Here is a 26,099-nt window from a genome sequence, read left to right as displayed (position 1 = left end):
CTTATCAAACATTTGTCTTTGTCGTTACACTAAGAATAATGTCGTCGTAGCACATCCAACTGGACAAGACATTCATGAGGTACTATGAAACCCATCCCTGTCAAATCGGCAAAGCAGAGAGTCACGCAAAAGGAGAACTCGATAATAGAACGTGCAACATGCAGGACGATGTACATAGACACGAACCTACACAGAGTGAGACATGAGAGGATAGCAGACGCGGTGGAGGAAGACTAAATCACTGTTATCCAACACGCGTTCAATATGAAGTGCTGAAGTTCGTATGGTCACTTTTGCCATGGCTAATGGGTGGCAGTGGCACAGTCCTTTCCTTCTTGGGTGATGGGACAAGTTGATCAACATCAGCCATAAAAAGCTTATCTGTATCTTCTTTAATCTTTCTTTCTTCTGATGCTTGCATATCAATCTTTATTGTTTTAATTATTTTTTGGTGCTTAATTAAAAAAATATATATATATTTATATCTTTATTTAATGCTTTACGTACTCACCTTATCTTTTATCTTTTAATTGCTTTTTTCTTTTTTTGATGTAGGCATAGCGATCTTGTATTGCAACTGGATAAGAATTAAGGAATAGGAAGGACTTAAACGTTTGGAATTTTTTTTCAATCATAGCAATGTAATGAATAAATAGTCCTATTAACATAAACCCCAGCCATTGGATTCATAATAGAAATGACTTATCCAAAGTGTGGAGTTTATTAAAATTTAGGCAGAGAAACTAATTCTTTTGCTGATTGTTTACGAAATTGAGATAAGTTTCTTCCACGCTTAGGTGGTATTTGAGAAATTGCTTCGTTATGATTTTTTTTGCTCAGGTATTTCACGTGATTTATTTTCGTCCCAACTCACACTCAATATCTTAATCTGATATCTGCTTGTTGTTATAGGTTCTAGAAGGTCAATCCTAACTGATGTGTCCATTTATATGTTTTTTACACGTTTTTATGTTTAAAAAAATGAGGGATTTGAGTTGAAGGCATACAGTTTGTATCCTTTTTGAATTTGTGCGACGTACTAATCAAGCATTCAAGCTGCCGAAAGATATTGGCTTTTATTTAGGTTGACAATGATGGGGAGGGCTGCTTTGCAAAAGTTATATCTTATGGCCATGGATGAAGCTAAGAACCTATTGCGGATTGGACGTAGAGGAACTCGAGAATCTATGCCCAATCAAACCCATTTCCCAAACTGAGCCCAGCCTGGCTTCAGTTCCATCATACCAGATTAGGCTTGGTCTTGAATTGAGCATTATGTCTGATGTTCTGACATTCCAGTAGGAACCCATCAAAGAAAGGCAACCCATTTATACATTTCACCCTTCCACGCCTGCAAAAGACTGGCCCCAACAGAATTCTGCCTGCAAAAGACTGGCCCCAACAGAATTCTGCGTTGGGTTCAGATTGTGGTCCTTGTTGAACATTTTGAGCTTTTACTTGGATTTTGTAGTCATTTTATGATAAACAGACCACCAAATAAGTTTGACACTTGACAGTTTTATTAGCGATTGACTGAAGTTTGGTGATCACTGATCAGTCGTGGATATCCATCGTCATTTGTGTCTGGCCCCAAACATGGAGGGAGACTGCTCATTGATGAGCAGATATAAATTCGTGGAGCAGATATAAATTCATGGTGTTAAAAGGAATTGGTTATGCTCTGCCTCTGCTTTAATTCCCCACTTGACCTTCGTGGTCCTGCTATTTTGATTTTTAAAAATAATTTTTATTAACCTCATCCCCAACCTGCCATTTCAAGTTCCTAGCCAATTCAATTGCAAGAGACTCTCATCACATAGACGGTAAGTGAGGGTGAAAAAAACTTGTACGATTTCTAAAATGAACCAGTTACTCTACAAGATTTGGTAGCATCATTACACTAAATATAGGACTTATTGTGTCTACCCAAATCAGAAGGAGCAAATTTGCTCATTTTAACCTTGGCTGCTGTCTCATCCTACAAGGACCCTGCCAACCTTCATCAAAGAAGAAAAAAGCATGCTTCCGATTGTATATATTTGTTCAGGCAAGTTAATCTGATAGTTATTGCCATTGATTATAACTTGCAAGAGCTTGATTGGATCCTCCTGCCATAACCAAATATATAATTAAACCAAATTGAGGAAGGAAAGTAGGTATGCTGATTTTTACACTTTAACTAGGCAGGGTCATCCCATAGAAAAAGCCAGGCAGACCTAACCAGCTTCATTTCTCTCGTGAATTCAATAAAGGCACAACGGTAACGAGAAACACCCAATATATACATCCATATATGCGCTCTCCTCGATCTGCCTAGAGAGGAGGGGGGAAGAGAGCCAGAATAGATAAGGAAGAGATTACAAAAGCAAGCAGAGCATCGGGGCTATTCTGCCAGCCGGTTTCAAGTCTTTACCAATCAATGTTATAAATGAGTAACTGGTGCAGCATTGCTGTGATCGTCCGTCAATTCGGATTAATGGAAAAAGCTGAAACTTGACATAGGTACGGTACTATTCCTAATTAAGTTTCTCCGACATGTTAAAAACATCCGTAGCTCTTCATATGGACAGAAATAAATGGCTACTGCAGGACACACAACTCTCTGTTTTAAAAGCCACTGCTGCAATGGTTATTTGTTACCGAGACAACTTTATTTTGTAAATTTCAGAAAAAAAAAAGAAGCTTTATTTGGTGGTGGCACAGAATCAAAGTTTTCGATTAGTCTGCAGCAGCAGATGGACGTTGCAGAACCCAGCAGTCTGCGGCTCCAGGGCCATGATGTATCATTACTACCATTGTCGAGGGGATCAACCAAAAACGTCATCAGAAAAAACTGAGATTTTATTGCAGCAGCAAAGGCAAGTTTTTCTCTTGGCACAAATTTTGGAGTACCCTTTTTAACAATTTGGTGAAAAAAAATTCTTTCTTGTGTCAGCGGCAACCCTTCTGTTTGCGGTTCCCCACTCTTCTCCTTGCTTTGCAAAGAACATCTAAGATATGTTCTAACGGAGTAGAGAGATATTTGTTTAATTCCAGCATTAATAGTTAATTAGTAAAAAAGAAACTATAGCAAAGAATGAAAAGAATAGAAGCTTGAATTGGAGGTTGACCATTAACACCATCTGAAGTGAAAATTGGAGACGAAAGCAACATGGCAATGAGCCAGAGAAGGAAGGAGCGTATTGATTTCTATTGTAACATAATGTTGATAGGAAAAAACGAGAATTGAATTCATTCCCTTTCTGAACCCTTCTTTTCATAAAGCTACAACATCGGTCTGAACAGAGGCACCAGCTAGAAACAAGAACATGCATTGATCCAGCTCCAGGGTCCCTCCCTCCCTGGAAAAATTTGGATATCTATTAATTAGTTTCAACCACTTTTGGTCCCGTAGTGTATATATATATATATGTATGCGGATGATACCTATACTTAATTGTCTTCTTAATAAGTAGCTGCAATATTTGTCTGGTGATGTACCCTACACACAAGGTAAATTAAGTATTGGGACAGACCCAAGTGCTTCAAAGATTCCCCAAGTCTTCCTACTTGGCCTTATTCTCTTCCGCAGGTTGGGAATTGGATATTGATAGTATATAATTCAAACTACAGAATTTGTTTGGTATTTTGTGGGTGATACATGGTAAGGGAATTAGTTGATAGTTGCTTTACTTTTTAAGTAGGCAAATAAGAAAACTAGAAGGATTGCATGAAAAATTTGGGAAGATAGTGGTCAAGTATTTGATTTATTAATTAATATATGATCTTTTTATTTGAAAAGTATATTCGAACCCCCTTCTCTAAAATAAAAAAAATATTTAGGTTATTGCAGCTTTTTAGGAAATTTGCATCTCATTGCCCAAGCCAGTTCTTTTATTATAACCAAGACTACCTTTGTTGGTAATTCTTGGTAGGTGAAGGATGATATTCATCCAAATGTATGTAGAAAGGAAAGCTATCAGTTAAAAAATTGGTATCTATAAACAGAATTTGGATTTAGTGAAAGAGAACCATCTGACCTAAGGCCGATCTCTCATGGTGGATTCAAGCACATCCTAACTAGAATTCACAACCATTAAAAATGGAGGTCTAACTTCCAATTTTTCCATCCCATTAAAAGGAGGAAAAAATTCCCTAGAGCTATGCTAGTTTTGAAATTTTGGGTTATTTTCATAATTTAAAATAAAAAATAGAGGGATGATGATGATCTTTGGGGTAATTTTGAATTGCTAGGAGTACCAAAGGTACATATATGTCCTATATATGTCCAACTACTAAAAATAAACCTCATAAATCAATATGCCATTCTACTAGTCAATACCTTTCTCCTTTTTCTTCTACCTTTTCCTTTCTTCCCCCATTTTCCTGTCCACCTATCAAGGCCAGTAGTGTGCCAGAAAAGAAAAAGGAAAGAAGGGGTAAAACCTTCTTAATAACTGCATAAGACAAAACTAGCAAAAGCAACAGCTATTCATTGATTTCAAAACTACCAAAACATAAAGCAGAAACAAATGTTTGTTAATGGGTGTAACTCCAACTAATTATGCTTCAACAAAACACATCATGAAACAAAAGAAGGAAAATAAAATTAGACAGTTTAATATAAACCACTCCTACAGCTAAGGTCACAAAATGGTGAGTTTCACCCAACATATATATATATATATATATATATATTTAGACCTGAGTTAAGCTTTTCATCTTTGTTGGCAAAGTCAATTCCCGAACCTATTGCCCTTGCAGGGTGGTGATTTGCCTTTATTTCTTACCGCTTAGTTTCTCTTCCTGGGCAAACACCACGAGGCAGGGATCATGAGAGGTGCGTTCTTGACTTCTTGCTTATGTTTTGAGGCAACCACCATTTTAATATCCCCCCCATCTCTTCCTCCTCTTGTTCCCTCTGCAACACACAAGAAAAGCAAAACATTGTGAAATTGTGAAATGGGATAGATTCCATACTCCAAAAATAGTTAAAAAGAAGCTATAAGTTGATTGACTTATGTTGGAGTAGTGCTCACCACGTGATAAACCTTCTTCTGGTCAAGCAACCGCAGCCTTGATCCTTTCAACCGTGCATTTAATTAGACTGTTGACAGTGGCCACCGATCCAAGAGAGAGTTTTGCCGTCGGAACTGAATCAACCAAGATCTGAAACGCGACAGTAAGGAGAGATCCACCAGACCCGATTTCTAGAATTCCTCCTCCGTTAAGTCCAGGACCGTCAGGAAGTATTGCAAAACCTGATGGTAGAAGGGCAACGTAATCCGGATCCCCACCACTTAAGACCACGTTCATAGCAACAATATCAACCGGCGCATAAATCACATAGGACCCTGTAGCATCACTGCAGCTCTCTTGTAGTATCAACATGTTGCTTTGGCTAGAATTCGCACTCTACAGATTACGTTTGCAATTGGAAATGTTAGCTTAATCGATGATACACAGTGTTATTAATTACTAATTAAAGATATAAAGAACATTTGCAACTTGCCAACTTACATTTACGCGGAGTAAAGAGACACAATTGCCTGGATCACGACCATTGGCTATGTGAGCCATTTCTTGAACTAGACCACCGTTTGAAAGGATATCCCACTATAAATCCAAGTTAATAAGTGCAAATTAGTACAATATTCTATAGCAGAGAAAAGTGCTACATGTATGCTTACAAATCTTGGAATTAATTTCATGGCTCCTTTAAATGGTGATTATCTTAGTAGTTACACACCAGAATGCACCGGTATACTGTGGCAACGTAGAGAAAATAGTGAAATGCATGACCGGTATAGGAAAAATCTTGAATTCAAACCAAAAATGTTGACAAAATGATTTTCTCCCAAGCCCATGCCTCCTTTTATCTACCAAGCTAACAACTTCGGTACTATCTGGTCCCTTTTTCTTTGCTGCTACATGTGGTGATATAGAAGAAACTGTGCAAATGCTTAATTGAAAGCTTCATGATCATGCTCGTTTACCTCACTTCGAGAATTCTCATCCCGCAGGAAATCAAAAACCCTCTTTGGTGGAACAGGGATCCAGAAGGAAGTTGCAGCACTTAGCACAATACCAGGAGGCCTGCCTGGATCATCCATACTCTTCCTGGTCATAACCCGCACATCATCAGAACCTGTTGCTGATAAAGTTGTCCATGCATGGGCGGTAGAAGCACCAACTCCGGTACAAAAGCTAGTCACCATCCTTTCTGCCAACTTCAACATACTCTTCCTCCCTTCTGGGCTTGTTATCACTGCATCACAAGAACTCAAAATGGTAACATTGCAGAAAGATGGGAGGGCATTGCACCGGCTATTTATCATTTTTACAAAAGGTTTCTCAAAGAGAATAAGAAAAAGGGGTTAATATGCTTTTACCGCATAGATCCCCTGCCGGAATGTTACTGGCCATTGAACTTGCAAGGCGTTCACACTGTCGATCTAATGTAGCCACCCAACGTTTTGCTCCAAAAGCTAGACCAGAATTAACTAATGGTCTGTATATGTTGTGGACAGCTCTATCATCCACTTCTACATGCTCAACCCATATAACCTGAAGTATCATGAAAACAAGACATGATCAAATGAAGATTTTGCCTGCTATAGACAGGGAAATGAACAGGGGAATCTAAACTAAAGAGTAATTACCTTTGAGTATCCATTGGGCAATTCTTGGATCAAACAACCTGACGGCCTTCTTCTACACTTGGACATTGGACTAGGGCGCAAATTATCCAAGGAAACGTCAACCACTGCCCAAGTTCCATCAGTGTGCTGCTTACAATACCTCACGAAATAATTTTCCCGAGTTGGCACAAGTGGTGAAGGGACCTGAAACTCAGCTGTCATCTGAAAAATGCAGGATGTTAGGTATGTTTTCAAAAGCTGAAGGAAGAAAATGCATACCATATAACTTTTTTTTTTCTTCAACTACAACAATTTCATGCATGTCAAAATTTATGAGATTGAATCTATGGTTTTCAGAAGAAAAACATTAATGAACAACATAGTACCACTTGCAAGGCTCCATTGTAGTTTCCTGCTACTCCAGTTGATAGGACTTCTAGAGTCATAGCCCTTGAAACAATACCGCAAAATGCACTTGACCATTGATTCTGAACATCAATTGTTTAAATCAGAAATACATGGGGGTGGATCTAAATATATTTAGTAATGGATTTGAACTTCAAAAAAAAAAAAAAGCCTACCACATCCATGAGAATCTCAACTAGGTTGACATGATTCATAATGACAACAGCAGATTCCCTTGAAGCTTCAGATCTCAGCCCCAAAGGTTTTGGTCCAATTCCCCTAGGGAAAGTTCTTAAATATTCATCTTCATTCAACACATCTGTAGATTTCTCCCCCGGAACCCACAAAGGTTCCCCAGATTGGGCCATTCTGATTAGTTCCTCCATTGCCGCAACAGCAAGCTCAACAATCATGGGCTTATCTGCTTCTGTAGGCCCAGAGACCGACCTTAGAAGATCACCACCACCATACATTTCTCCTACAAAACCTGATTGTGTCCCAAAATTGCTAGCTCCAGGATCAAGAGAACGTGAGTGTAAATGAGAAGAAATGTGGGGGAAGGAAGTCAAAGGCTTGCCAACGTATTTCGCAGCTATCCCAGATATCCTATCAATCTGTAACAGAAGAACCCGAAAAGTGGATAAGCATCATAACAAAACTAAGTAACTTGACAATATCAAGCAAGGTCTGTATCATTTTCCAATCACCTCTTCCCGTAACCGGGCATTTTCTATTCTCAAATGCTGCTCATCAAATGACATCTCTCCGAGAGCAGCTGGGCCTCCACAGTTCGGGCATGTGGCATTGCTAAGAGCTTCCTTGTACCTATTGTTCTCAGCACGGAGTTTTTCATTCTCAGCCTTCAATATAGCATTTTCATGACGTTCATGTTGGGCCTGCAATGAAAGCGAAGCTTAGAAATAAAGCTAGGACGTGCTGCATATAACAAGCTTAGTACAGAGAAAGCCAGTATAAAAACTTGTAGAAAGTAAATATATTACTAATATAGTTAAGTATTTGGTTTATTTATTGATATCTTTTTTTAAAGAGCAAGATTCAAATCCCTTTTTTCTCAATTAAAAAACTATATTACAACTACTGATTTGCATTCTATATGGAAGTATACCTTCATTTGGGTGCGCTTGTTTTGGAACCAAAACTTGACTTGTAGAGGTTCTAACCCTAGCTCGCGGCTCAGCTCCTTCCTTTGCTTATCATCTGGGTGAGGGCATTCCTTAAAGAACCTGAGAAACAAGGTACCAGAATTCCAAAAGAATCAATCTCCAAAGAAGAACGAGCTTCGTTAAATCTGTCTCTCACTTCATCTCTAATTTCTAGCAATGGCACAAATAGTACGAGGAAAAAAAAACAGACTTACGCTTCCATCTCTTGGATTTGAAGCTGAGTATGGCGATGGTAACGCTTCTTCTTGGGGCGCTGGTTAGGATCTTGCTCATCTCCCGAGGGCACGTCCATGGTTTCAGTACCAGATTTGGTCTCATAATCATCGTCCCTGATCTTCCCCAATTCACCTTCAGAGGTCTTATGGGTCATGTCGAACATATGGGGACTATCGAACAGGTTTGGACTGAACATGTCAACAAATCTGTAAAATGTCGACGCTATGGATTTCTGGGTTCTGCCAAGAGAATACAAGTCCAGCTGACTACTAGAGAGAGAAAAAGACAGAGAAAGAAACTGTAGAACAGTGCAAAGGAATAATAGTAAACAAAGGAAAACCAGTACATAAGTAGTGCTGAAGGAAGATAAACTAAGTCAAAATCAGCACAAACTAAATGGAAGCCTAGAAATTAACTTTTTAGGGCAAGTTATCTGTTTTTGTTTACTGTTGATGCTCCTTCACATGTAGATATACACCATTTTAAGAAAGCTGTAAACCATATAGTATTGACTATCTCTCTCAGAAAAAAGTTTAGGTGTGTCTTATCAAGAAGATTTTACTTGAAATATCTTAATTAATAACCAAGCTTAAATCCAACCATTCATTTCATTAAACCAAATACTGATTACTAGTATGACTTAGAGTTAACCTTAAAAAAAGGGTAAGGTATATATATATATATATTAGAAGGTACCATATTGAAGACAAGAATGATAAATTAATCAAAAGCTTAGCCTAAAATGTGACTAAATATCTATAGCCTTAGCAATCCTCGGAATAGGTTAAACTAAAGAGTTCAAGAAAAGAAGAATGAGGGGAAAAAATCCTCCCGAATTCTTTTTAGGATATTTTTTGCTGTTTTTTCTTAGTGAAATTTGTAATGTCCAAGAGATTCTTAATGCTATTAGAACACGACAATAGACTTAATTCGCGTTTGCTGTAATTTCATCTTTTATTAATATATTAAACTACGTTTTTAAAAAAAAAAGAAGAAACAAATAGGAAAGAAAATTACCTTATTGATTGTTAGGCAAGGGGACTGAGAACTTAGAGCAGCAATTTTCTTGTCTTAAACGGGGTGGTAAGTGGCTCAGTGGAAGCATCATCTTGGGAGACCTAGGTAACTAATCACCTTTACAACCCTAACCAGCAGTAGACATATTTCTCCTTCGCTTGTTAGGTTTTGGCTTTGGATTCCTATATTGGAGGTTTTTGGGTTGATTTTAATAGATTCTCTGGTTTTGTCTGGGCTAAGCTAATGGTATTGTTCCAAGTTGCAAAACAGCAGAAATGACTATGGTTTTTAGTCTTCCATAAAGTCTTCAGCCTTACGTGCCAAATTAAAGACCAGCTAGATATAGAAAAAATAGAAGAGTTGACACTGTGAGAAACCCCTTTGACTCATCAATTTCAAAACCTTCGCCTCAAAACAAAGATTGTAACGCTCAAACTAAGATACTACTGTACCTTATGGAAACCCTTTTGTACCCTCTCTTTTCTCAGCGAAAAACAATAACGGAAAACTCTCTTCAAAAGAAAAAAACCAGCTAGAAGAGATATGGAAGAGAGATCATGAGAGAATATTCTAATGTAACAGCGATATACTGCTAAGAAAATTGTTCAGGGAAGGAAATATATGTTGGGATCAGTTAGAGTGGAACAAATGACTTAGAGGCAACTAGGCTTTGTGGGGTTAAAACACAAGAAACCCTTTTGAACTTCTTGAGAAAGATTAATGACCAAAAAAAAGGTTTAGATTGGGTTTTTAAGTTTAGGGTCACCGGAAAAACCACCTCTGGTGTTAAAAGGAGTGGTTTTGGCAGAGACCTACCTTGCTTGCAAGGGGTGAGGGGAAAGAAGGGGGGAGAAAAGGACGAGGAAAAAGATGAGACAAAAATCAAGAGAGAGAGAGCTTGGAAGAGGGTGCTGAGAGAGAAGGAAGAGAAGAAAGAGAACAGGTGGAGAGGATGTGGCAGCTAAGGAGTTATTGCAGAGCCTATTGAGAGGGTGCAATAGCATTTATGGAGGGTGAGAGGTGTAATTGCGAGAGAGAAATTATAGAAAGAGAAGAAGAAATAGAAAGAGAGAAAGAGAAGGCCATCCGCCCTTTTGTTTAAATTTATGGAGGGTTAGATGGAGTTACAGCTTCTTGTCCTCCCAGCTTCCGAACTAGTTTCACCCTCTCACCTCCTGCTTCATATATTACCATCTTTGCAGTTCGAACAACTCCAAATATATATATATATATATATACATGTAAATATATATCAGTAGGAGTAATAATTAAACATGGTGAAAAAAATAAAAATAATCAATAAATTTAAAATTTGTTATCTCGAATTTTATAATAAGCAAATAAATATAATATTAAATACATATATAATTTAAAATGTTGTCCACTCCTTTTTATCCTCGATTGTTATTTTTACATAATATTATAATTGATATTTATATCATAAGATAATATATATAATAAATATTATATATACATATGTATATGTATGTTCATTGATTAAGAGATGATTCAACTATGTATTATTATTTTTTTTAATTTTTTTATTCATTTTTACATTCGAGTATTTGGTTCATTGATTAGTATATGATCTCTTACTTGGAGAATAGAATTCGAATCTTTTTTTTCCTTAAGTGAAAAAAAAAACCCTTTACTCATCCTTCAATGTATATATTCAACTATATATTCATAATTATTGCCTTTATTAAAAGAACATTGACATATAGAAGCCTAGGGAGATCCCCAAATAAATATGTGGTACTGGATTAGAAATTTCTATCTTCCATTGTTAGATTTATAACCACGTGACTGGTAATTTATTATGTACTTGGATAATTAGGTCCACCATAGAGCTTAATTTGAACAATATTTTTACAAAGAGTTAGAATAAAAAAAAGAATGAACTATTTTTGGAATATTAAGAGGAAAAACAGAAAAAAAGAAGTACCCCTGAATGCTAGCTGCTGGTAGAACTCGTAGTTTCATTTTTAACCAGAAAGAGAAATTTTTACAGCAAGTAAGTTTATGATAAGAGGGCATTAATGATAGAGCAATTATTTATGATGATGTAATTATAATTAATTTCTTTATTGGAAATTGAACTGTATGAATGCAAGCATTAGTTAAGAGGTACTTCCTCTAATTAATGGATGCATCTGCATCTCCACTAGTATTTATCCTTCCTTTTTTTAGATTAAAGTTATAGGTTTAGGACAAGGCCTAGGGAAACCCAAGGCTATGCAATGCATCAGTTTCCCTTGCATATAGAAAACAAATCCTATATATACCTATCCAAGGGTAATAGATTTACCAATTATAAATCAATTTTTCTTTTACAAATGCAGTTGTTTATCATTGATCATTGGAAGTTAGCACCAAACCGAGGTTAAGCAGATAAAAAACTAGTGCTTAATTACAGTGATACATTCATGAGAAGTTTTACAGAATGAAGCAGAAGTTGCTATGGCGGATGACAACAGATGCATATCATACGAACATAGAACATGTATATTTATGTACATATGAAATAACATAACCCATTTTGATTCTTTCATAATTTGTGAATTCCATATAATGAAATTCAGATTATTGGTGGGGTTAATATAATAAGTAAGTCCTTGCTTTAAATGCATTAACTACACTTTTAACATTAGAATTTGGATTAGATTGGCCTTTTGCTCAGAGTATTAAATAATGATAAACTCATTTTTGGATCCGTCCACCCTATACTTCTCTTTCACCCTGGTTGGCTCATATTAGCAAACAAAAATTATAAATAATTCCTCTTTCTGTTTTTCATAATTAACACTTGCTGACACCCCTTCATATTAATTTGGTGGCCATGATGACGTCTCCATATATATGTAACCTACCAACTTATGTACAATATGGCTACATCTTTTAATGTTTGTTCCTAACTGAGCCTATCTACGTTTCTCTCTTTCCCATTCCTCTCGACCTTCCATTAATGTGTATCTGAAGAAGGCAGGCTCTGCATGCAGAAGCACTATTTACTATCTGTCATGATTCATTACATTTTGCCCCAAATCTTTGGTGTGCAATTCATATAATTTCCAGGAAAAGTTAATTCTGTCTCTTTCTCTAATATACACATAAATCATAAGCAGAGAATTAACTCAACCCATTTTTGTATTGTTTTAAACATTTTTATATGTAGAAAAATGAATTTTTTTGTTATCATGGTATATATATATATATACATATGGAGAAATATATATAGATATAAAGACGAATAAAAAATTTTCACGTAAAACAAATAACATATGATTATATGATTTATCAAAATTGGTAAAAAAATGAGATTTATTATCGGTAATGAATTAGTTAATGTGAATTTATTTTTCTCTTGATTTGTTTTGAGTTATCTTATTTTCAGGATGTGTTTCGGAGAGCCACGAGTCGTGCTTTGATTCTGCTTTATAAGCTTTGTTGGTTATGTCATGTTTTCGATGTTAAGAACTATTTAGTTAGAATCATCCGTACTCTATTAATTTTTATTAATAAAAACTATACTTTTCGAGCAAAACAAGTTGCATCTTTTGTGTAAAATAAAAAGAAATAATATCTTTTGTGTAATTAATCCTTTTGGCTGGGGGCAGGGAAAGAGACGTTATGGGAACATTACTTTGCAAGTGGGTCTTGTTCAATGATTGTTAGCAACGAATATGGAATGAATAGGGCGATGAACCTCTCAAAAATTCTGCCGTAAAATTATTCAATGCATGCATCCACACCTTGGAATAATACAATATTATGATCTGCTAATTCATCATCACCATAAGCCTCAGACAGGGTCAAGAATTATCAACCAATCAACGTCTAGGAAAATTGCAAAAGATGATAATATATAGATGCATGGGTAAAACATGGCATTTATGCAGGTTGACCCAAGAAAAGACACAGTGCTCTCTCTCGACCTTCCTTTTCATTTTTGGGTGATAATCAAAACGCACATGAGCACCCATAGTGTTGTTATCATTGGTACAAATTGTTTCTTGTACGATATATCACTTTCAAATATGATAGATCAATAAACCTCCTATTGCCTCGTATGAAAGCAAAGTCCTACTATATTTATTTTTGTGGCATATATTGATTCATAACATAGTGAAGTAATGGGCTAGTTAGCTGGGTATAATCTCAGTCCCCACACGAGATCTTGGAATGTAGCATGGTCTCCCCATCCTCCCTTCCACTATACCGGCCTGGCTTCAAACGTGACCCATTATCAGACCAGCCTCTTCTTTTTTGAGGGGAAAGACCCTGTCCTTAGTTTTTTTTTTCCTTTTTTTTTTTAATTTGTTATATAATGCATCGGTCCTCATGTTTTCAAGAACAATGAGCTGATTTTGATGTTTTTATCAATCATTAATTCTTGAGCTCATGCTGTCTTCCGATCGATGAAACGAACAATCTTTATCCATACGTATGGTGATACATTTAATTCCATGCATGGCCCCCATTCCTCTCCATTTGTCCTCCTCCTGATTGATCAGACATGGACAGTGAATCAAGGGGATCCTTACATGCATGTATTTCAGTTCAAAGTTAATATTCAAGTCCATTTTTGAACCCCTTTCCTGGGGGTGTGTGTGAAGGTTTTTGACCCTGGGGTGAAATGTTTCCCTAACCAAAAACGATAGCGTACCAGCAGCTGAAAGAAGAAGCATAGTTTTCAAATATTTCAGAGCTCTTTCTTGAAAGTTGGGACGGAAAAGAAAAAGAAAGAAAAGATGAAGGTTTAAAAAAAATGAAGTGCTGTTGGTGAGCTAGCACTGCAGCCTGCAGGATATTTATTGACGAAAACAAAAACTTGTCTGAGTTTTCAATGTCCATACTACCCTACCCTGAAATCTCCATTTATGATCTCCCTCAAGCTCTATTCATTAGCTTCACCAGAGGTCATTCGTGGGCTAAACGTTTGGTTTCCTGTAATGAAGATAATGAATTCTTCACACCCAATTTGAGGATGCTAACAATCCCTCCCCTCACAACCAGTTAAGGGCGCCCTGTGCTACGGGTTTGATGAATATTTATTAGTTAGCCCCCGAATCTTTGGAATTTCACTAGTACATCATATTGTTATTCAAATCCTTGAAGCTCATCCCCTAGGGCAGTAGCGAAGGCAAGAACCTAAATGCGCCAGTTTGGAGGTTGGAAGTGATAATTGTTTCAAAATAAATGTTTCACCATACTCAATCAATACTCTCAAGTATTGCTTAATAATGATTATTGAAAGCAACACCACCAACTTCCTTTATTACAATGACAAGCAATTTTGATGAATCAACAACTTTGATTTCTGGTATTAATTCTTTCAGAATAAATGTATCCCAGTGCGTACGAACTAACCAAGTTCTTTTGGGGGACACTTACAACCTGATTTTGGCTTTGCAAACGGAATCGACGCTCTCCGTTGGGACCAAGATAGAGATGTTGCAGCTGCTGCTACTTGAAGCTTTCAACTTAAGGAGGTTCAACACCCTGACTGTCCCGTGCAGGATTGTCGATGAAGTAAAATTGAGAACCCCACCAAGAAAATCTGTCAGGAAATTAGGATCGGTGGCCAACCTGTCTGCAAAGATTATCACTGTTGTGCTCATGTTATGCTTTGCTCGAGCAGGGATCGAGTCGCTTTCAATAGAAGCTTCGCCGACTAGATTCCCACGATAATTTACATAAGCAGTGCTGTTCATGTACTTAAAGCCTCCATAATTTGGATTATCAACAGTGACCACTAATCCCAATGAAACATTCCCCTTGATCACCGGGAAAACCACCAAATCAATGCTTTTTAGGCTAACAGATTGAGGGGTGATTTTGGGGTCTTTGGGTTTAAAGAGGGTGAAGGTCAAGATAACGAAAACCACTACGACAATGATGAACAAAATCGCTGTGACTCCACAGCAGATTTTCCATTTTCCCATGACCTCTTTTTCTGTATATCGAACGGAAGATCATGAGTTTTTGATCTAGTTGTAGTTTAAATTAAGGTGAAACGATGAAGATGATTAACGATTTGGCGAATGCTTCATATAAAATTGGTGGAAAATGGTGAACATTGGGGATTGTTAATATCAAAGTGGACATGCCCGAGGCTAGTATTATTACCAAAAATTTGCAATATTTAATTGTCTTATAAGTGGTGGTTTTTTCTCTTGCAATTGAGATGAAAGCAATGCAAGAACTTTAAAACACATTAATTACGTAGAAAGGCCGGTTAGAATTTTGTTTTTATTTGTTTTTGTTTGGACCGTCACTTTTATTTTTTAATATGATATCATGAAGTTTCAAAAGAATATTCATTAAAAGTAAAATTATATGAATGTGACGTCAAATCTATTATTTTAAATTAATTAAAGATAGATGATATAATAAAATTTATATAAATTCAAACATATACAACTAAATATATTAATAAACATTCAAAAAATATATAATACATGAATTACCATGTTCATGACGTTAAGTGAATAGTTGTACATAAATTATTTAGTTGCAAGGGACTATTTCTAGCAAAGAATCTTGCTTGCTGAAATGGAGACAACTTTTTGTTAAGTAGTTGAGACGAGCTCTAATGTCATTCACTAACTACGGTCTGATTAAACAGGCTGTTATTGGTTGACTTTAATTTACACCTAACACTTTTGAAAAGTTCCTCTCGTGCTAAATATAGAACTATCACTATGCAGGCCTAGCTAATTTAAGCCACAACATGGTAGCCAAAAAGCTTTTTCCCTGTTGAGAGTGTTTTCCACGAGAAGGTCTGCCTGGTAACCCCTTTTCCAATGTTTCTATTACTGGCAGAATGTTCGCCCGGGTTTTTTTCTCCAAAACTGACTGATCTCTTCATTGTTCCTCATTACTGCAGAGGAAGCTGGTGCTGTTTGTAATCAGAGGCATCCATCGGACTTCAACTTTTGGAGAGTAGTATTTAATCTATCAAGGATTGCTAACCTGTTTGATTGCCGAGAAAATGTTTTAGAACTAATTTTTGTTTCAGTTGAAAATGATTGTAGAAAAACGTACTAAAATGGGCCTTACATGGGGTTTCATAGGACTCTTCTGGTTTGGGCCTTCTGTCAGGAAATGACCTTAGCTCCAAAGCTTAAACAGCCCAACAAAAGGACTTGGTCAGAAACTTGCAAGTTCAAGAGCCAAACAAGGGCCGAGGCCAACCAATTACTAATGCCCATCCCCATGCCGTTCTCTTCTGTATCAGCTGAAGTCGATGGAAATGATATGAATCATGAAACTTTAGTAAAAATTTGAACCATGAAATGTTTACTGTTAACTCTAGCTTCTGTCTGTAATGGAGTTGAACTGTCTGTCTCCCTAAAGAGTGATTCTAATTGAAAAAATGGAAAACCTCATTCCTTCAGTTGTGAATTTCTATAAACAAGAGGCTCATAATTGTGAAAAGAAGTACTAACACCAAATGTAATCTGCATCGATTTCCACTTCCAATTGGAAGACGTGTAGGGAGTGCACACTCTTCCCCATTGAAAAAGACCCTTGAAGGAAATCCATCTCCTTCTGCTATATTGATCCCCTGTTTGCGCTTCTTTCTAAAGGAAATGACAGATTGCTGTTTTCCTGGCACATTTGGATCTGTTTTTGGGTTTGAACCATTCACCTCTCCCATCAAATAATTCAAACCTGGTAGGCCTTGGATGAAGATTGTGTTGTTGAATTTTGTCAGTAACGTTCCATTGAAAGAGTAGAGCTTTTCGTAACCACTACCAGCTTTCTTAAACTGAATTGCTGTGAACCAGTTTTCAAAGTTGATTCTTTCCCAGTTGAAAGGGTGATTCGAGCCGCCCATCCATGGTTGTAATCCGAAGTGACGTGCCAATTTATGCTAACTCCACAATTGTCGCTACAAGGCAATGGCTTGGGGACTGGAAAATGCTTAAGTGCTGCCCAAGCTCTGGCTTTTGCTGACCTGTTTGCAAAGGGAACAAGAAGGGCCTCAGCAGGAAGAAGCATGGCCGGTTTCTTCGGATTGCATTTTTCTGTATCTTCACAGCCGCAGGCACAAGTGTCGCAAGGTATGACGGACTCGTCGTAATAAGCAGAGAAGGAAACACAACATTTAAAATTGCCTTCGGTCGGCCTCGAGATGTTACAAACCACTTGCCAGCTTGCAAGCGCATCTTTTGTAGCTTGAAGTCCACTCGGATCAGGGAACTGGGTAGGATCCACTCTTATAGGAGGTCCACATTTGTAATCTGGGTTAAGAACCCCTACAATTTTCCACTTTTGAGGAGGATATATAGCTGTTCTGTTCAAATCAGGTGGAAGCTTGAAAACTTGCACTTGGAAAACCGACTTGGATTTGCTTCCATCCATGGTTTCTGGCAAAAGGGTACCATTTCTGCAGCAATACGGTATCTTTCCCAACTCGGTGTCATTTGCTCTCTCCGCAGGCAAGTAAAAAATAATAGGATTCTTCTGGCAGTTCAAAACACTAGAAAAATCCATTTCTTGGTAGTACTGCCCAGCAAGACCATTTATACAGCCTGCCGTGTCTACTTCCCGCACATAAGCTCCTTTCATTGAGTATATGAATTCCCCTCTCATCCACTCCCAAGTCAAGTTCCAATGATAAAGACGACCCAAAGGGTTACTGTTCTCCATCGTCACCTGAGCAAGGTAGTTGTTTCCGTAGGCTTGAGTAACATCATAAGAAATCGAAAGGTCACCTTTCTGGCGTGGCAAGAACTTTGTTTTGAGGTCTTTAGCCTTACACTTTGGGTTCCTAACACAACATACGTACATTGCGGTCTCTGTCGATGAACAACACGAACTTTTTTATTGTTATGCCTCAGAAAGCGAAGGGAAAGTATTGAAAGAAAGACAAAAGGAGGACTTTTAAGTACTCACTGCGATGAGTAGGTGCTGGACATTTGTATCCATCGTTTACAAGTTTTATTGTTTTAGGCATTGGGATCCTAGGTGGTCTCAGACCAAACTGCGTGCCACTCAATTCAATTTGCGCTTGAATTTGGTTAAAATCACCGGCTGTGTCAATGGATGTTTCGAGATCAGACTGAGGGTATCCTGAGATGAAAGTTCCATTGCCAACAGCAGCTGGAAAATCCCCACCATTCGTTAAAACTGCTCCACCTGCTGAAACTAGTATCTCCTTGTATTGAAACCCAATGAATATCTTCCAGGCCTGTAGCACGTATGTTCCTGTGTTCATTATCGTGGCTGTGGCTTTGAACGCCCAGGCTTGAGCTGTTGCATTCTTCACATGCGGATATTCTTTTGTTCTAGAGATGAAATTGTAGGAAACGAAAATCCCATTACAATTTTCTTGCCCCTCGGGAAGCGTAGGTTGTGCCTCGGTATCATAATCTTGGGCTAAACAAAAATGACTTGTGGAACAAAACTGAAACAACATGAAGCCTAATACTTTCCATGACAATTTCATGTCTTCCTTACTCTGACAGAAACTCAGAGATAGAACATTGAATCTCCTAGCAATTACTTAATCTTGATCACACAAAAACTACTTGAAGCTCTAATGGAAACTGTTTGTAACACTGGATTCTACCAATGAAATTGCAGGCGTCAGTGCATAAGGCAGAGAAGAGAACAGAGGGAGAGATTGCTAAGAAAGAGAATGGAGGAAAAGTTGAACCGAAATATTGGATGCTGCTGTCAGAATTAATGTAGAATTAGTCAAGCCTGAAACCTCCTCCTTTAAGTTTGCGATGTATTTGGAAGGGATGCAATTGGCTGCCATTTGAAAGCTGTAATTCTAGTATTTAGTAAATGACTCATAAACCATTACTTTGACAATTTTTCAAATCGTTTTCCTCTCTCTTCTAACTTTCATACTAAAATTTAGGTAAACTCTTACATTTTTTGTGATTTTAATTATTTTACACTATGCTTTGTAGTTTCTTTCTTTTTTCCCAAATAGTACAGGATAGACAACTAATTTTGTCCAAAAAAATAATCAAAATACCTTCAATTCAAAGTTAACCTATTTATTTTCCCGTAAAGATATTTTTGTAATTTTACTAGACAAAACGTATAAACAGGGTGCTAATTCGGAAAAAAAGAAGGTTTATGTTGATTTTGTTTCCTTAAGCAAATGCATTAATCAAATTAGAAGAAGGTTTATATTGTGGTTTTTGGAATTATATTATTCCTGACAGGGAATTACATCAAAAGACTCATGGATTCCCATGGTAAAACATGGACTGCAACCATTTGATGGACCTGAACATAAGCATCTTCTCGTTTATGGGATCCTTTCCAGCAGCAAGATTCCTGAAGATAATCTATCGTTTCATCCATAAGTAACAAGGAAAAAGATTAGATTCCTTTACAAACTTGTTCGAGTCCAATTATCTGAATCAGCAAAACTTTCCACCAACACAACTACAACACAACGCCCCTGCATGATTATTCCTTGTTGTAAACCAAAAATTTGCTTCTGGCTCTATAGATAAGTCTCATCCCTGGATATCGATCATTCCTTTTTGTTCATGTTATCAACCCTACCTAATGTACTTTTACCCTTCTGTAAATTAAATATGAATTCTAATTTACACAAGCTTTGCTCAAATTCCTACATTTTTTTGTCCGTCTTCATGAATATCTTGAGTATTGAAAGGAACTTCTGCAATCTTGTCTGTGCGTGTTGATTTTTAATCAGTTGAAAACCAAAAGCCACAAATCTTGCATGATGATCTCTAAGTTTCAAGGCCTGTTGATGATCCCAATTGTGTGTATATAGCCTTGGTCTTTGATGTTCGCGAAGATTTTGAGGAAGACTTGGGAGAGGAAGTCGTCTTCTTTTTCCGTTTTTGTTTCTTGGGAATATTTGGAAGATCTGCAGAAGACAGGTCTCTTATCATCTGTGTTGCAGGTTCGCATCCCAGTGATTGTTCAAAATCTGTTACAAACCAATGAAAGACATGATCAGAATGTTATATTAAGTTAACAGTGTTATTACCAGATCACAATATATTTAGTAAATGACTGTTGATACTTCTATGAAGAATGATCAAAGTGTGTTGCAAATTCTAACAGAGAAAAACCACGAAGTCACATAAACCACCCAAACCAGGACAGAAAACAAAGAGGTAAATCCCAAGACATCTTTCCAAACAGAAATTTTCATGGAAAAGTGAACCAGTTCCAGGAAGTTCTCTTCTTTATCAAAAGGGAACAAGTAAAAATAAGAGTTGTCACTGTTAACATCATATCCATATGGCCAAATATCATCAAAACTTAAATGCTGAACAGCTTTCAGACAGATGACAAGAGCTAAGTCAACAGTGCTACCAAAAAATCCTTCTTAAAACCAGAGTTATAGAGGCAGTAAAATTATTGCAAGGGACCACCGAAATGGTCTCTAGCTTAGGACTAGAAGCTTATAGATTCTCCTTGATATGGATGTTTTGTCCCGTGACAGAAGAGCCAAACTCTCCCTCTTGGGAGCTAAATAATTTAAAAAAGTTTCTCCATGTCTTGGAAATTTAGCTTCAATCAGTCGAGGCATAAAACATTATCAATCTGACCCGTGAAAAGGGCCCTATTTTCTATTGTCTTATTAGGAACTCCCCACATGATACCAGACAATGCTTCAGGATTGCATAATTTAGAAGTATAGCTATACACTTGGCTTTACCTACTGTTCTCTTCATTTACTATATCAAAAGAAAATAAGTTAAATTGAGAGAAAAACATGCCTTGAGAGGACCATGTGGAAAGAGCCGTAGGATTAGAGCCTCTGGAGTTTCCGATGGATGTTGCTGTGAAATCAGGGCCTGTCTTGAATTCATTCATCTGCCTCAACCAAGGCAACAATTAGGAGAGACACAACAGGCTTTGGCGTATGTAAATTTTAGTGTTTGAATACTCGATCAAAATATAGATAGAAAATGCAAAAAAATGTAGACAACATACCCAACTGGGTGCAGTGCCAGAAGGGCCATCCCAACCAATGTGTGCCACATGTTTAACATCTGTCGGGTACCCAATTTCCATCTCTCGCTCCTTCACAACTACAAACAACAATACCCTTTCCCATCTCAGTTCCAAAGTAATCAAAACCCATCACAAAATACAAAAGCAACCCAGGAAAAATGCTCAGATGCATTCATATGTCAAACACTTAGATGCATACACACAGAATATGCAAAGAAATAGACAGAAAGTGCCTCACCAAAGATTTGGGAGATGAATTTGAATCCTTTGTAGATCCCTTTGATCTTGGTAGCCATGATGGTGGACTAGGAACACAATGGAACAGCCGGTTTCAAAGAATGATGCAATATTGAAGGAACCTCTAGATAAATTAGGAGGGATTGCACTTTTGCCTGCTGGAAAGTAGTTGTACTTAGATGAGAGTTGTTTATTTAAGCCTTTAACAATTACCAAAGGAAAAAAAATCAAAACAAAAAGACAAAAAGTTGCTGCGTATCAGAGGAGTAATTACATGTGATTGAGGAACTCTATTACCCGTGAAACAAGGTTGGTATCTATCCTTGGAACTAAAGCAAATTATGATGCTACATCGATGAAAGATACGGTCCTATACATCATTTACAATCTTTTAAGAGTAAAAAAAATAAATAATTGTAATGTACCAATCAGAACACCGTGACGATGATGGCTGGAAGATTCAAGAGAGAATCAACTTTTCCTCCATCTCCTCCAAGCATTGATGCAAGGTTCCATTCTTCATCTCGTTTGCTATCACTTTTGATGAATGGAAAACCGTGCAAAAAGGAAACCTCTAAGAAAAAACCAAAGAAATCCAACAGAGAGACAAACGACCCTTTTAAAGAAACAAACGAGGAAGTAAGGAAAATGAAGGCTTCAAGAGTATTGAGGTTCTAAAGGGAAGAGAAGAGGAGGTGGGTGGGGGGCCATGAAAAGAATTAAGAACCTCCAAAAACGAAAGGCGAGAGATATTGGGTCTTGAAAGACAGACAGAACAAAAAAAGAATCGAGTCACGGCATGGAAAAATGGGGTGGGGGCTTCGTTAGTTTGGTTAACAGGCACGAGATTGTGACAAATATTTGTTGTTGGGTGTAGGCCGCTTTGCTGTCTGAGCGAGTAAAGCGTGGAACTCAGGTATTTTGTATGTCTTTTTAAGGCTGCTCTGGAAGGAGAAAATGCAAAGTGCCTCTCTCTTAAAATACGGGCAAAAACCAGAAGAGATGAGAGAGAAATGGAGTGCATAGACAACTACATAGACAACTGTTGCAGTTTTGACGACTTCTTCCTGTTAAACTTCAGAAGTTCAATTCCACCATTTAAAACTTGTATTAGTTATAATTACCTGATATTAATATGCTCATTCTTCAAAGGATGGTCCATTTTGAGGAAGGGGAAAAGAAGAAACAACTATCAAAAGTCAAAACACCATACAGAACAAATCATCCATTTCATTAGGTTCAATAACAGAAACGTATCTTTCTCATAACTGTCAAGCCATTTTTATTAATCTTTCGTGCCGCCCACATGGAGAGTCATACATTTAAATATCATGTCTGGGAGGTTTGAATCTGATTTTGTAGCAATGTCTTCCTCTCAATTTGCTTACAAAATCCTTCCAAAGGGTATTACAATATTCCTACAGCGCCTGTGGCCACATCACCTTGCAATCTTATACAGCTAATTAAATTCCCATGTTTCCTTTTTGGAAAAAAACTCACAATATCTGCTTATAGGTAATTCAGACAATAATATGCTGAGAATTGTTGATTGTTGCAGCCACGTTTTGGTGCAGCTGTCTCTTACAATGAAACACACACCTTCTCACCTCTGAGACGAATCTAAACCTGATAATTTGTTCTGACGATCTGAACAGGAAATAAATTTGAGTATGTACAATGTCATAGTTCACGTCAACAAGCAATGTATTGTTTGTTTTGATTTATTAAGCTTAACGTTTTACAGATTGAAGATGGTTTGGATATTTAAATACCTAACTTCACTCTCGTACAGAGTTGAACTAGACTGTTACTGAAACCTCTGCTATTGTTCAAAGAAAATGTCAATTTGTTTTCTTACAAAAGTTGAAGCACTAACTAAGAAGTAGAGTACTCAGCTAATGTCAATTTTAGTTCAACTAAAACCAAGGTTAGTAAAAGGTTTCCATCCAAATTAGTTTAGTGGATGAGTAAGACAGCAGCAAATTGTTGTATCCTTGCTTCAAAGCAATCAATGAATTAATAAACTAGAACTTCATTGAACCACAAACTCATGTCAGTACATTGGCAAAATATACAATGAAAGGGATGGTGGAGAACCTCCATTTATTCAATCAAAACAGAAGAAGTTGAAAGAGGCCTAGCTATTGTTTACAGACCTTCTGTATAAGCCACCCCGGTAGATTTCAACCATGATCCTCCTTGAATGAGCTCAGCCACACTGAACGGTTTGGCCTCTTCCGCCTTTGTAAGGATTCGGTAGCCTGGCCATTTCACTCGCTTGCAAGTTCCAGCCCCAGGTCCCCTGTTCATGTACTCCCCGTAGTATAATGTCTTCAATGCAAAATCCCCATTCCAAATTGACCATCCCGAAGGGTCAATATGGTCAGCAATGTAGGATTGCATCACAACAGTTCTTGAATACTCCTTCCAGGGCCGGCCCAAATATGACTTAATGGAGGCTTTAACTGGCCTAAGATCCGCACTTGCTATTATATTACAGTTTTGGATCGAAGTCCCAGTGTTTTGGTTTGGGTCTGTTCTTCCTTGGGCTGTGACCATGTTTGATTGTGAGCTCATGGGCTTTCGGGCTACGAGTTTGCAGTTCTGGAACACCACGGCCGCATTACCAAATATGAAGTCCACCGTGCCAGTAACGTAGGAATCTCTGTAGAATTGGCGGTTGGAGTGGGTGTAGAGAGTGTCTTGGTAAGCATCGATCTTGCAGCGGTTTATGACAGATTGATCGGCACCTACACGGAGGGCTACTGCTTGATGCTTTTCTGGTCCAGCTGTGTTCTGGAACCATATGTCTTGGGCTATAAATCCATCACCAACGGCCGCTGCATTGGCAAAAGCAAGTAAGCCGTAGCCGATATAGTATTAGCAGGTAGTGACAGAAGGAAAATGGCTGCAGAAGATTAATGAAGAATAAGATCTTTACCAACAGTGGCTGATTTGAAGGTTGTAGTTCCATCAACGAAATTTAGGCTACCGGTGATAATCGTCGAATTCATGCCATCACCAACAATCATTAAATTCTTCTTCTTCTTTCCTATCTCAACGTTTTCTTTGTAAGTACCGTTTTTCACATGAATTATGTACCTGATCTTGCTTTTATCCGGTGCTGCTGCCACAGCCTCCGCTAGCGTCTTGTAGTTGCCACTGCCATCCTTGGCCACTACGACATTGGCCTTAATCTCATTAGGCAAAGCCTGTAAAAGCTTCCGATCTTTATTGCTGACCCATGATGGAAACTCATCGATCGATGGGTCCACAAATCTTGTCTTCCCAGGAGAAATCGAAACAAAAACGGCTAGGGAGGTTCTTGCTCTTGATATCAGGTCATTTAGCCCTGGCTCCATGAGGGTCCTGGCTGACCCTTGTACCCCATCCAAGCACGTGACATGGTTGGTGAGCACACTACTTAGCCACGCGTGAGCATCTGAATGGGAATCGACATCTTTTTTTCCAAGAGCAACCATAGAATCCGCAATCCTATCCATGGATGACTCCATCAACTCCAGGCAATCAGCCAAAGCTGCTTGATCTCTAGGATTGTTGATCCGATGCTTAAAGTTGTTGGCCAGGTTGATGGCATTTTGCATCTGAGCTGTGGATTTCTCTAAGAAGGCATGTAGTACATCAACACCCTTCATTTTTATAGTTGAGTTTGAGGCTACTTCGGAGAGCAAGGCTGAACATGATTTCTGATCAACAGCTCCCAGACATACTTGGTCTGGTAAGGGAGTAAAGGAGCTGATTTTTACTAAACGAATAGTAACTAGAGCAGCTGTGCACACTATAGCAGCGATGGAGAAAATTAGGGGGAGAACCTTGCTGGTTTTTGGTCTGTGTAGTAGAGGCTGATGGGCAGTAGCCATGGTATAGTACCTGAGCTTGCTATGCTTAATTGCAGACTTAAAGTCTTTGGCTCTTTTGTCCTATAGTCCTTAAATAAGCAACAAGAGATCCTAGTACGAGGTTTCTTTTAATCACCGCCCTGGAGATAATGTATAAAATGAAAAAAAAAAATCAAAAGTATGGTTTATGGTTTCTTATATACTATATAATTAACGTATTAAAGTTTTAATTTTTCATCATATAGTAAAAGTCATCATTAAAATCAATCACTATTATTAATTTGAATTTAACTTTTTGATATTTTTATGATTTAGATTTAAAATTTTATTTAATTAATTTTGTTGGATTCGATGAGATTTTAATTGTGTGAAGTGTGTCTTCGTCCTCCTAGAAGATGACAGCTATCATTAACTAGGCTTTGAGATGATCAAAGTTTCTTAGTGGATCATTTGTCAACTTGGACAAAGCTATAATGGGACAAATTGACATTAGTTTACACGTTTTGCTTTCTTCTGGGTCCCGTATGGCTACGTGGTTCAAAGAAGTAGGCAGTACGCGCTTGCAAATCCCCGAGCTAGCTTGCTGAGGG

The 26,099-nt window shown here is 37.7% G+C and overlaps 4 protein-coding genes, 1 long non-coding RNA gene and 1 pseudogene across 8 annotated transcripts; 1 reads left to right on the top strand and 5 right to left on the bottom strand.

Moving 5' to 3' along the window:
• On the top strand, positions 1,873–3,238 carry LOC108662389. Its single transcript, XR_001928320.1, has 2 exons — positions 1,873–2,502; positions 2,590–3,238. It is a non-coding gene; the product is annotated as an uncharacterized LOC108662389 (long non-coding RNA).
• Positions 4,453–10,333, bottom strand: LOC18597106 (homeobox-leucine zipper protein MERISTEM L1). Of its 3 annotated transcripts, none has more exons than XM_007025942.2 (12): positions 9,443–10,333; positions 8,404–8,694; positions 8,152–8,269; positions 7,733–7,921; positions 7,202–7,639; positions 7,007–7,108; positions 6,642–6,842; positions 6,372–6,546; positions 5,976–6,247; positions 5,500–5,595; positions 5,019–5,394; positions 4,453–4,900 (listed from the first exon to the last, which is right to left on the bottom strand). In XM_007025942.2, exons 2-11 carry the CDS (start codon positions 8,619–8,621, stop codon positions 5,041–5,043), a joined length of 2,163 nt encoding a protein of 720 aa, XP_007026004.1. In that variant the 5' UTR covers positions 8,622–8,694; positions 9,443–10,333; the 3' UTR covers positions 4,453–4,900; positions 5,019–5,040. The 3 variants fall into 3 exon arrangements, with proteins under 3 accessions (XP_007026004.1, XP_007026003.1, XP_007026002.1); XM_007025941.2 differs by having other exon boundaries at positions 8,404–8,691; XM_007025940.2 differs by having other exon boundaries at positions 8,404–8,664.
• Positions 14,833–15,387, bottom strand: LOC18597105. Its single transcript, XM_007025939.2, has one exon. It carries the CDS (start codon positions 15,385–15,387, stop codon positions 14,833–14,835), a length of 555 nt encoding a protein of 184 aa, XP_007026001.2.
• LOC18597104 lies at positions 16,749–18,899 on the bottom strand (annotated as a pseudogene).
• Positions 19,778–22,648, bottom strand: LOC18597103 (CRIB domain-containing protein RIC10). 2 transcript variants are annotated; one of them, XM_018122597.1, is made up of 5 exons: positions 22,075–22,648; positions 21,651–21,807; positions 21,392–21,489; positions 21,175–21,271; positions 19,778–20,375 (listed from the first exon to the last, which is right to left on the bottom strand). In XM_018122597.1, the coding sequence occupies exons 2-5, from the start codon at positions 21,706–21,708 to the stop codon at positions 20,173–20,175; spliced, it is 456 nt and encodes a 151-aa protein (XP_017978086.1). In that variant the 5' UTR covers positions 21,709–21,807; positions 22,075–22,648; the 3' UTR covers positions 19,778–20,172. The 2 variants fall into 2 exon arrangements, with proteins under 2 accessions (XP_017978086.1, XP_007025999.1); XM_007025937.2 differs by having other exon boundaries at positions 21,651–21,804; positions 22,075–22,647.
• LOC18597102 (pectinesterase) lies at positions 23,662–25,641 on the bottom strand. Its single transcript, XM_007025936.2, has 2 exons — positions 24,591–25,641; positions 23,662–24,489 (listed from the first exon to the last, which is right to left on the bottom strand). Exons 1-2 carry the CDS (start codon positions 25,528–25,530, stop codon positions 23,798–23,800), a joined length of 1,632 nt encoding a protein of 543 aa, XP_007025998.2. The 5' UTR covers positions 25,531–25,641; the 3' UTR covers positions 23,662–23,797.

Source organism: Theobroma cacao, chromosome 6, assembly GCF_000208745.1.
Source record: "Theobroma cacao cultivar B97-61/B2 chromosome 6, Criollo_cocoa_genome_V2, whole genome shotgun sequence".
Lineage (NCBI taxonomy): Eukaryota > Viridiplantae > Streptophyta > Magnoliopsida > Malvales > Malvaceae > Theobroma > Theobroma cacao.
The sequence above is the reverse complement of the archived record's forward strand: the minus strand, read 5'-3'. Positions and strand labels throughout refer to the sequence as shown.